We start from the raw sequence: 12463 nt of genomic DNA on the forward strand, positions 1-12463 counted from the left end.
GACCTCTTTGCCTCTCGTTGCTTCCGTCTTCCATCATTTGCATCACTCATCAACATGGCTGATGGGAGTGAATTGGAGACGTTTGAGCAAAGATTGTCAGCTCTCGAGGCACTTGTTTTTGGAAATGCGGAAAAAGATGCAGATTACAAGAAGGTATGTAATTATAAGGCTCCTGCAACTTATCTCCAGGATATATTAATTATTAATGGGGTTGAATTGATATTGGTTAGACCAACGATCGCATTTTGATTTACGACGATGAGATCGGCGATGCCATTTTTTACTGAATTGAATTGTTTTTCGTTATCTTCAGACACCTGTCGAATCCTGGTTCCGCCACTTTTAAATTTTTTTTTTTTAAATTCCATCTTCTTTATACAGAACGTTGCAAGGGATTAAATGTCCCATCCATCCCCCCCCCCCCCCCCCCCCCACCTCTTTTTTTTTTGTGTGCGATTCTATTCTTTTCTCCTTTTTGTTTGGCCTTTTGTTCCGTTTCTGAGCATGAATCTCTTAAAATTGTTTTTATTTTAAAAAAATAATATTGTTTGTTTTTTTCTCCTCCATCTGACCATTTGGTCGCTCTCTGAATATTTCTGTTTGTTTGCTTTTTAATTATTTATTCTTTTTAGACACTTTTTGAGATCGGAGTGGGGACGAATATGACAATTTGCTAGAAACTAGAAAGGTACCGAGAGAGAGAGAGAGGAGAGAGAGAGAGAGAGAGAGAGAGAGAGAGAGAGAGAGAGAGAGAGAGAGAGAGAGAGTTAAAAAAAAAAAAGAGGTGGGGGGAGGATGGATGGGACATTTATCCCTTGCGACGTTCGGTAAAAAGAAGACGGAATTTAAAAATATAAAAAAGTGGCGGAACCAGGATTTGAACCCGCAACGTCGTTTCTGGTAAAACTTCTTGGGCAGACGACTATACCATTCGGCCATGATACCCATTTCGAAGTCGACGCATATTGTGTATATGTAGTAACAACTGATTTAATGTTGGTTAATTTTATGTTTTTATAGATATTTTATGAACTTTCCTTATTTCTATGTGCATTTGGAAACATTCCATTTTCTGGAATGTGGATAATTGTTTAAAAGAGCGGAGTTTCAAATATGTGTCTGGGGATAATGACAGCCATTGTTTTTTCAAAAATAAAAATTAATAATTATTTTTATGCAGACAGATAGTCCTTTAAAAATAATTTAATATGATACCTTACTTTTAGAGGCATGGAGAAAAGAGGGTTAGTCACTGGTGGCCAAAATTAAACATACTTTGCTGCCTTCAATTGTGATGACATTTTTGAATAGACATATCTAAATCTATCTAGTCACACAAGGAACCCCCCCCCCCCCCCCCCCCCTAAAAAAAAAAAAAAGCAAGAACAGCCAAACAAGTTATAATTATAAATGAATAGAAGAAAAAAAACCTCGCCTCTTCAATATAAAGAAACAGTTCCATAAAAGAAAATATACTGTTTTACGCTGGGAAGCTAAAATCTTGGTCTCCCGGGGCCCTAGCCAAAACGGGCCAGTTTGGCTAGGAAGACCATGATTTTGGTCTCCCAAGCCATATTGGTTGATTTTGGCTAGGGCTAGGAGGACCAAAATCTTGGTCTCCCTAGCCTCTAGTTGCCTCATCTCTCTCAAAAAATTACAAACGTTTTAAAATGACGTAATTTATATCAAATTAGTATTTTTGACATACTGTGCCTCCATTGATTTCAATCAAATTTCAGATTATATATTATTAACATATTGGAGGTTTGGGACATAAAGTAATGATATATATACTGTTTGGATAATGATCCTGACAGAGGAGAGAAAATGGGAATACTTTCAAAATGATCGGGTGATCTGGGAGACAAACTTAAAAGAAAAAAAATATTTTAAAGAGAAAAACAGGGACTAGAGAGAAAAGGTATTCAGGTGGAATAACTTTCATAGTCATGGAACCAACCAAAGAAATGAATTGACTGAATGCTTATGTCTCTCATAAATATTTTTAAAATCTTCCCTTTCACTTTTATTTGTGTTTTTTTAATCCAATCCTTTCTCACCTCCTAGCATTCAATTTATTGTGCTTCTCATTGAAATGAAGTTGTCCTGAATTGAGTAATTTCATGGGATGTACACTCCAGCACAGTATCCTTAAAGTCCTGAGGACATGCAAAAAAGTTCGAGGAAACTGTGTCTTGCCATAACGACTTGACTGGGGGGAGGGGGGAGCAGTGTGATGGTATTTGCTTTGTACCCGAAAGTTACCTAGTTTGAATATCCACTGCATTATGTGGCCTTAAGCAAGCCACCTCTCCCTAGCTCAATGTGCGGTGCTGCACTTAGGTTGACATCTGGGTTATCCCAGTCTCCCCTTGGAATAGACCCTAAGACCAATTTCCGCTTGAGGATGAATAAAGGGAACTTTATATTTATTTACATTTTTAATGTGTTAATAATAATAATAATAATAATAATAATAATAATAATAATAATGTAATATATATGTATATTTAGATAGCATATGTCCCATACAATATAGCTCTAGGCACACAATATATATAGCATGCAATATATATGATGTATTATCAACAACATTTAAAAGATAAGAATACAGAATTATTGTAAGATATATAAATTAGTGTAAATTTGTTCTATTAGGTGATACTACAAAAGTAATGTAATTAAACCTTTGGTATATTATGAAGATTGCTTATTCATTTTTTTTCAATGCTTATTCATTCTTTTTCAACTTTAATTTAAAAAATAAAAGAAGAAAAATAAAGAAATCCTCAATTGGTTCTTTCTACATACCATCTAAATATAACAGAAGGTGATGACGTATTAATTTTCTTTTAAAAACTGCTTCAGAATCAGTACAGCTAGAGCATAGATTGAATAGCAGATAATTCCACATTGTTGGAGCTGTGCAATATAAGGTTATATCTTTTAATTTTGTGCTCCCCGTTTTTGTGGTGCGCAAAAGATGCTGATCACATGATCTTAAATTACAAGATGGGATATAATCATTAATAAAATCCTTCAGATAAAAAGGTGAGCAATCGTTTTTAGAGTTAAAACATAGCATTACAATTTTATAATCAATTCTAGGGTTTATAAAAGAACCTCCGTTTTCTCTTCATTCATTTTAAGTTTATTGCAAGTCATCCACATATCACCTCTTCAATACATTTCTCCATTTTTCTCAATAAACAATCAGTATCTTGGGGTTTAACTGAACTGAAGCGTACATATAATAGTTTATGTTATGCTTTTTAAAGACATCGCCTAATGCTGTGTATTCAGTGTGTACTGCAGGGGACCCTGAATTTTAATGGCGATTTGTCGGCATCAACTCCTTTTATGAGAACAGACTCAGGGAGATAACTATACATGTTACTAGGGTTTGGTGTGTGTGTGTAGGGGGGGAGGGGAGTTGCTGTATCAAAACAATTATTTACTGTTGTAGCCAGCTACGCGTGGCATTGGAATTAGAATGAATGGCAAAGTGATAAGAATGAGCAGAGAGTGTTGATCAATGCGAAATGGCGATGGAGTGTGTGAGTGGCTGTGTGTGTCTATGTATGTATCTTACTGTATACACACACCTGCAGGGTTTATAGATACAATGATACACACATACATAATTCCCATTCTAATTCATCTGTGGTCGAAGTCACAGGGCGATTAAATAAAACCTTTAACTAATTCATATTTTTTACATTGACTGGGTGAAATTAGTTTGAGAAAACCATGTTTGATGTAAAAATAGTTCGAGGAAGGGATGGAATGATAACAAGAATAATAAGGAAATAATTCAGGACATTCGAATGAGTTCGAATCGAAACCATGTTCGAGAATATGTCGTTTCCTAAAATGAATATTTTTGAGAGAGAGAAAATTTTTTAAGTGTTTAATGTTGAGTTTAGGAAGATAGAGACATTTGATTAAAATTAAAATAAATTTATGAAGTCAAACTTCATCAAATTTTAGTTGGAAGATGGGGGTGGGAGTATTGAATTTGGTGTGTACGATGCATGTCTTTTACATCATTTCCCTCTCCTTCATTGTTTGTGTGCCCCTGTAACCATTCAGGGCAGATGATGACACATGAATGTGGATGTATGCAGTCCTAATCTCTGATGTATTTATTAACCCTTTGATGATGAAACTCATTCTTTCAAGTCACAATTTCTTTAGATATACGGTTGCACCTGCAAACCTAATGATTCTCACAAAGAAAGCAGTAACAGCTTCAATGAAGCTGGGTCGCATTGTTACTATGTTCACCCAATGAAAATGATCGGATATGATAAATTCTATTGGAACCTCGTCTTGAAAGTGTTAATGTCAGGTTGATAGTGATGCTGACACTTGAACTCTTAGTCAAAAATATGAATCTTGGTTTGTGTGTGTTGTTGAGTAGAATGTGTTATAGTTCAAGATATTGCATAAACTCAAAATTTCATATTTCTGATCATTTTTACTTTCATTCCCCTTTTTCTGTTTTTTATTTATTTTTTAAAAAGAATTTTCGGCATCTGCTTCATTCCCAATGTAATAGATACCAGTTTGATGTGGTGAGTCACATATACCTTTATTAGATTCCTCTTTTGACTCTTGAATCTTGACAGCATGCTTCTTTTTATCTTTCAGGGAGAAAAATTGAAAAAAGGGGTGAGTGTATTAATTCAGCTTCAATATATTATTAATTTAAAGAAGAATTAAGTCTTTGAAAATAAGTTGATGGTCATATTAATGATAAGCTCTAAGAGACACATTTTTTTCACAAGTATAACATTTCAGATAGAGACTACCTGTGCTTACTTCCATATTTCACAGTTAAAGATGTAGGCTTTACTGAATATTTTTCTTTTGTTTTACTTTTAGTTGCCAAAGCACATTACAGGATGACTACACAGCAATGTTTTTTTCTCCAATCATCAGTCTGCGAATACCACTCCTATTTTTTCCCCCAAAAAGAACATCTGAAAACTTATTGAGATTTACAATAACATTTTCATTGTCACATTTTAAAATTAAATTAAAATATCAATCCTCTATAAATTCTTCTCTGCATTAATTCTGCAAGGAGTTAATTAATGACCTGACAACTTGCATCAATGCAGTCTTTATTTATTCATAATTAATATTTTCAATATTTTCTTGGTTCATAAATTTTATTTTATTTTATTATTATTATTATTTTTTTTTTTTTTTTTTTTTTGTAGCACCATGAAAATAGCCTTTCATTTTTCAACATGCATCTTTCATTTTGAAGGACCCTCCAAAGTAGTCTCCTAAGATCATGACACTAATTAGAATGGGAAGAAAATTAAAAACGAAACAAAAATTAGGGTGTTTGTTTATAAGTATCTTGCATTAGTTACCCTGATATCTAGTTTTGCTTGTTTATACAATGTTTGACTATATTTAATGAAGCCAATCTTTAATTTAAGAATCCTATTGAATTTTTATTGAAAAAAAAATATTAAGGACAATTGAATCATCTACTTAGATAATTTGGCATATCTGACAAAATTTATGCTAAAGAAAATGTAAGGTGTACCCAGCTTGAGAATTATTTAAGCCGAGTGTCATAGAGATTTTATTTAGGAGAACAGATGTTGTAACCTGTCCCGGCATTGTGAATAGCAGTAGCATGCTTTTGTTTTATCTCCCACCATGCATGTTTTTTGAGTATTAATGCTGTGACAATTTTCAATAATATGTGCTAATTTTTATTCAGTCATATACGCTATTTATATTTCAGTGCTTAGATAGCCTTCAGGATGTCCACAACAAAATCAACACATCCCTTGCAAGCAAGAAGAAAGCTGTATTGCTATATCAAAAGAGTAAGTTTGTCTGGATGCATATTTTATTAATAAACCTTGCAAGGCTACCTACAACCACTTGTCATTCAAAATACTTCAGAATCAAGATAACGTATTTATTGATGATGACCTGGCTAGCAAGTTATTATATTTTGCTTAAAATAAAACTAACGGGTAGATTAAAAAAAAAAAAAAGATTTCAAACAACATGTCTTATTGATATGATCAAATTTATTTGGTAAGGTTATATAATGTAAAATTTGTTTCAATGGTGCAATATTATCCTCTTACCCTTATAATTGGAAGTTTAATTGAGCAAGGTAAAAAATGTGTTTGGAAGACACTATTTTGCTCAAGCTGAAGAATTATGAATTCTTCTGTTAAGAAATATGTTTTTTGCTTTTTAGTAAAATTTAACATTGTTGCCATCTTTGCTTACTATATGATGTGCTTGGAGTGATGGGATTAATACTAAAATACTGTTGATACACTATGCAGATTAATACTTCATGATCCTGTGTGCCATGGCGGTTTAACAAGTTTGTATTTATCATGCAGTGGTGACATATTTGAATGCAAAAAGAGTGCATCACAAAGTATTTATAATAAAATTTACACGTATTGTTCACTTAATGGAGGGGTGGGGGTGATTTAACTTGTAAAGTAGCACAGGATTTGAGAATTTCTTTCAAATTACAGTGCAACCTCTCTATTAAAACAATTATTATAGCGACATTCCCTCAATAGCGTCAAGGTGGCAGGTCCCAATTTTTTTCCTATATATTGTTAGAAATTTTAAAAATTGTATAGCGACATACATTTAAGCAAAAACCCCGAATAGGGACATTGAAATTCCTGGTCTGATGAAACTGCTAGCTGTTCTGCTAATGAAAAAGCTTGATTTCCAGCCAATGATGTCCCATACTTGTATGACACGTAGCCAATGAAAACGCTTACTCTTTGACCAATAATATCCCGTACTCACGCCAACAAGAACGCTTGCTTTTCAAGCAATGAATACTCTTGATAGGCCATACAATGGACTGATGGTATGGTGTGTGCGATAGTCTCCTCCAAACAAAGACAGTGATCGATAACTTCTTCACTATACGTTTACATGAAAGTCACCTTGGTGAATAAATATTAAGATGATAATAATAATAATAATAATAATAATAATAATGATAATAACAATAAATCAAAGCAAACAAACAACAACAAAAATGAATGTGGCAGTGTATGCAATTACATACTTGCTGATCCCAAGCCCGGATAAACTACAGAGGGAAATTGGAATTTCAAGCCCACCCCCAACCCCCCCCCCCCCTTTTTTTTTTTTGACAACCCCTCTGTAATGACAACCCCTCTATAACGACATTTTTTGTTCAGGTCCTGACGATGTCATTAAATTGAGGTTGTACTGTATTCGTAAGGTTTTCAACTAAATTAATGATTGATTTGTGATGCATTTACTGTGAGAGCTAAATCTATTAGTAAAAGGGATAGACAAGGCTGCTAAATGTATGACAAAGACAGATTTGCTATATTTGTGTGCAGTGAAATAAACCTGCTTTAATTTGCACATTCTTCTCTTATTTTTCTGTCTGAGCAGTACCCGAATTGAACACTTACTTAGATCATTCCTACACAGACAAACAGATGTTGTCAGATGCTGCTAAAGCAGACTCTATCATTGCAGGTTTGTGTCTGAAAATAGTTTGCTCCAAATATTTTCTTTTTATTTTCACACTCTTCTTCCCTTTTTTCTTTTTCTTCTTTCTCTTCTAATTCTTTTTTTCTTCTTCTTTTTCTTCTTTTAATTCTTTTTTTTTTCTTCTTCTTTTTCTTTTTCTTCTTCTTTTTCTTCTTCTTCTTCTTCTTCTTCTTCTTCTTCTTCTTCTTCTTCTTCTTCTTCTTCTTCTTTTTCTGCTTCTTCATTTGTTATTATTATTGTTATTATTATTATTATTATTATTATTATTATTATTATTATTATTATTATTAATAGTAGTAGTAGTAGTAGTAGTAGTAGTAGTAGTGGTATTATTATTATTAATATTATTTTTTAAATTATTATTATTATTAGCAGTAGTAGAAGTAGTAGTAGTCGTAGTAGAAGTAGTAGTAGTCGTAGTAGAAGTAGTAGTAATAGTAGTAGCAGTATTGTTGTTGTCATTATTATTATTATTTTGTCATTCTAGCCATTTTAAAAGTATTTTGTAAAATGTGTATTGCAGTTTTTTCTCGTGTTAGTTGTCTTGCTGTTAAGTAAATTGATCATCACAGAAAATTTACCCAAGTATATTTTTTTTTGGTTTTGATAATATTAGAATAACTGTTTAATATTAAAAATAAAGCGTCTTATAAAGAAAAAATGACAATGACAGGCTGTCAAAGTTCAACCAAATTATGAATTTTGCAAAGATATCGTTTTTTTTGTTTTGTTCTTCGGTTGTTTTTTTTGCATATTATTATGTAGAACAGGAGTGACAAACTAGGAAGTATTAGATCAAGTAGACATAAGATGCTTTCTCGGTAGAACAATAAGAGAAAGAACATTCAGATTACTCTGTCATCTCTATAAAGAAAGGGCAATATGAGAAAGAAGTCCTGTTGGAGAAAACTGATGAAAAGAAGCAAAGGTAGACAACAGACAGGCTATGTCATTGTCTCCGGACACAAACTGGAAAGATAAATGGAACAAACATCAACTTTCTGAGATCATCAGATGGCAGATTTGAGAGATTTGTCTGTCTCAGATCTGGCCCAACTTGATGATGATAATGTAGGTCGACCAAAGAAAAATTAAATCATTTTAGGTCTCGAAACATGCAGTCACCTTAGAATTGTTGTGTATTGGATGGTATGTCTTTCTGCAACTGATTTATGAGTTTTGATATTTAACATCCTGTTTGTTTTTTGTGTTATCAAAAAAATAATTTATGGATTTGACATTTATAATACAGGGGCTGATCTTCTGAGAAATCAAGCTGCTCTCTACGAGACATTGAAGGAAAATGAGAAACATATGAACAGTGAACACATCAAAGGTATACAATGATAAAGACCTTTATAAGCGGTCCATTAAGACTTTTAAAATTTTGTCTGATTTAATTTAAGTTTTCTTTGGGTAAAGAATGATATGTGCTTTCCATTTCAGTGTATACAATCGTCATAACTGTGCTAATTTTATTGAAATATGTTTACTTTTTACATTCTGCTTATATTAATATGATTTTTTATGATGATGCTGACATGAATTGAGGTATCCTGAACTTGTGATAATGATAATCCAACACATTTATTTGAATTGATATTTCAGGAGTTGTTCTGCAAGCTGAAAAACTGAACACGCTCAGCAAATTACATATAACTCAACAGGTATGGGATTGTGATTTTAAAAAAACAACATTTCGATGTTTGTGTATGTTGTGTTGTGTGCGCGTGGATATATTATTAGAAATGTAAACTTTGTTATTCTACATTTTAAAAAAAAAATAATAATTTGAAAATCATATATCCGTTACCATGTCAATATGTAATTAATAGAGAGCAAACATATATATTTCTTTTGTCATGACATCTTATTCTTTTCTCCATTGCCACAGGATGAAGCTGCCACTTTGACTGAAGAGTCACAGAAACTCATTGAAGCTTATAACAATGTTGTATCCTTTTCTTTTCTACCAGTGAGGTAATAAAGGTAACTGTAATAATGATGATAATCGTGATAATAATAGTAATAAGTATTGAAAATTTACCAAACAACAAGATTGCCTCTTGGGAGTAGTGATTAACTCTAGTAAATCGAATGTACTTAAAATGGGACAGGAGGAAACTGACCATTGGAAATGACGGTCCATAAATTAAGAGCAAGACCCATGTGCTTACACTTCTCACTGCATTAGATGACATGTTCGGGGTGATGTGTGCTGTTTGATTAACTTTGAACAGCAATCAAAGACACTATTCAGTTTTTATGTCAGGGGTGGCAGAACTTTTGTGCATCAGTATACGTGTAACTGTATAATATATATATATAGATATATATATATAAATGTATAGATACATAATATGGAGAGAGGGGGTGGAGGAGGACTGGACACTAGTCGTGCAGCTATGTGGTCTTGTGGTATGACACTCGCTTTCGGATCGGAAGTCCTGAGTTCGAGCCTTGCTCAGCGCATAGTTGAGTCCTTGGAAAAGACTCTTACTCACATTCTCTCACTGAACTCAGGTGTATGATGAGTACCTGGTCGTTAACAGCATTGCCTCTGTCAGAAAAAAATTGTTTTATCACCTAACAGGCATCATGTTTCGTTCTTTATCTCGTGTTGCTGTTGGTCAGGGACCCTTTGTAAAGCGCTTTGAGCTCAAAATTATTATTTTTAAAAAATTTTAGTCGATCGCAAAGTACTTTTCACCAGATCTAACAGACTCAACTACTCAGTCACTGCAGGGTGGACAGGGGGGTTAGAAAAACTCTCGACTGCACTCATCTTGGTCTTGGTCCCATTGCGTGTGAAGCGAGTGCTTTACCAACTGAGCTATTGAAACCCCAAGAGAGAGGGAGCAAGCCATAAATGTCGGCTTTGAATTGAATTAAGAAATTAAAATATTATTCAATTTAACTGAGTTGCTTTTCTCTTGTGTAGTTAGTTGCTCAGTGACTAAATCTAATAGTTACTGTTTACTGATTTAATAGTATTTACTTTGGAAAAGAATTTTAAAAAGTCTTAGTCTCACAGCAAATTTGTATCAGAAAAAAGAACGTCATTTGGTAGGTTTTAGGTATTACGTAATAACAAAACTTATTAAGTTATCTCTTTATGTGTTCTAAAGTGTGTGGCCTTAGGGTATTTTATTTTTAAAATTGTGCCTATTATTTGTTTTGTTTATTTTTGATTGTTTTTAATTCTACATTTCTTTTACATGCATCCTTAACTTTTTTATTCAGGTATCATTGATGTCAAAACAGTTTATTTTATGGGACACGGCTCTTTCAAACTTGGAAAAGAAATCCAAAAAATAGAGGGAAAAAATAAAACATATATCAAGTTAATAATTTGTTCTATTAATCTTTTTTAAAAAGTAGTCACGACCCGTCTTGTTCATTTGTGGACAGAAGAGATTTGTGGGTAAAGCTATTTTGAAGGGCAATTTTTACCACAAATTGATTTGATGAATTTGAATAATACTTTGATTGAACTACAAAGTTCCCAAGAGTATAATGCAGTTTCTGTTTTACCTTTCAATATTGGTGAATAACTGATTTTGTATCACAAATGAACTTATAAAATGGTGATCTGGGAATATTTTACTTTTTATTTCCCCCTTTTTTTTTCATTTTGCAACCTGGTGCAATATATATGATTCCAATCAATTTATTCATATTATAATAGAATGCTCTTTTAATCATGATTGTAGTAATTTTTTACATAATATCCATTCAAACAGTGTCTTTTATGACGAATACTCTCATTTCACCAAAGCAGCACTCCAGCAAATCTTTGGTCATGGTTTAGTTTGAGATTATTAGAATAACTAACAAGTTTATAACCATCATTGATACGCTGTCAATCTCTGAATAATAAAAGATATTCACCAAATTAACCGCTGCCTGTGGCAAGGCTGGAAAATTTGCATAGAGATCAGGAATTAATTTTAAGCAGATGATTCAGTTCTCAAAATACTTTATCTGACAATTGATATTCATTGAAAATGAGCAACTCAATGTTTCAGCAGTTCTAGCTTTTACAAATCTGCTATATTTTTATGGTGGGTTAATAGTAAATAACAATGAAAGTAATAAGGAAAATATTGTGTGTCACCAAATAGGTTGATATTGATAGGCTTTATTTTTTAAATTACTTTCAAGTTATTTTTTGAAATATGGTTATGGAATAGAAATATTTCTTTTCAAATCAACATAATGAGTGAGGAAAATGTCAGGCACAGAGGCACATTAAATTAAACAATCACTGTAGAGTCAAGACAGACAAATCCACCTTTTTTTTTTACTCTTGAAATAAATTTCAGATTGTAGTTGTGCAGTTGTTCTTTCATTTCTGACTTATACTGTCTGGTGTCAATAGTAATGTCATCTTATCACAAGATCTTCCCCCCACCCCCCTTTATTTTGGCGAGAATGAAACTCTTGGTTCATTGCATTGCTTATTTGTTTTTTACTTTATGTATTTCACATTTAATAGCAGAGATAACAATGAATAAATAATAGAAAATACAGTTCAGAACAAAAATATTTGTTTGGGTTTTTTCTTTTTAAATTCCCATGTTTTTTCCCCCCATTTGATACTACTACATTCAACAAAATGCATAACCTCACACCTTGGCTACGAAGTAATTGAAACTGTGAAGAGCATGCCAAGTGGAGATGAGACTGGCATTAAAAAATATTTCATCTGCTCTCAGCTTTATTACACATCGGCATTGGTGTTAGTAGACACTTTTCACATTATGGTACACTTACAATCGGGGCATATGAGTATGAGTAGGGGTGAGGGCATTATGAGTGTATGGCAACCGATGGCGTGACTCTGTGGCAGTGGCACTCACAGTCACATCTCAATTGAACAATTTTGTCTTTTTTGTGTGTGTCTGTGTGCTCC

The 12463-nt window shown here is 32.9% G+C and overlaps 1 protein-coding gene across 2 annotated transcripts; it reads left to right on the top strand.

Moving 5' to 3' along the window:
• The first annotated feature begins 15 nt into the window (after nucleotides 1–15).
• On the top strand, nucleotides 16–12094 carry LOC144965992 (dynactin subunit 3-like). Of its 2 annotated transcripts, XM_078901960.1 has the most exons (8): nucleotides 16–153; nucleotides 4654–4674; nucleotides 5771–5855; nucleotides 7447–7533; nucleotides 8801–8884; nucleotides 9157–9215; nucleotides 9443–9502; nucleotides 10792–12094. In XM_078901960.1, the coding sequence occupies exons 1-8, from the start codon at nucleotides 55–57 to the stop codon at nucleotides 10864–10866; spliced, it is 570 nt and encodes a 189-aa protein (XP_078758086.1). In that variant the 5' UTR covers nucleotides 16–54; the 3' UTR covers nucleotides 10867–12094. The 2 variants fall into 2 exon arrangements, with proteins under 2 accessions (XP_078758086.1, XP_078758087.1); XM_078901961.1 differs by lacking the exon at nucleotides 4654–4674 and having other exon boundaries at nucleotides 20–153.
• Nucleotides 12095–12463: the final 369 nt, after the last annotated feature.

The sequence above is a fragment of the Berghia stephanieae genome, chromosome 2 (assembly GCF_034508935.2).
Source record: "Berghia stephanieae isolate SIO BIC M18660-M18661 chromosome 2, UCSD_Bste_1.3, whole genome shotgun sequence".
In the NCBI taxonomy this organism is placed as follows: Eukaryota; Metazoa; Mollusca; class Gastropoda; order Nudibranchia; family Aeolidiidae; genus Berghia; species Berghia stephanieae.

Coding starts and splice junctions, on each gene's coding strand:
- LOC144965992 (XM_078901960.1), top strand. CDS start 55: ATGGCTGATGGGAGTGAATTGGAGACGTTTGAGCAAAGATTGTCAGCT. Junction 5,856..7,446: donor TGTATTGCTATATCAAAAGA/GTAAGTTTGTCT, acceptor CTGTCTGAGCAG/TACCCGAATTGAACACTTAC. Junction 9,503..10,791: donor TTGAAGCTTATAACAATGTT/GTATCCTTTTCT, acceptor TTTTTTATTCAG/GTATCATTGATGTCAAAACA.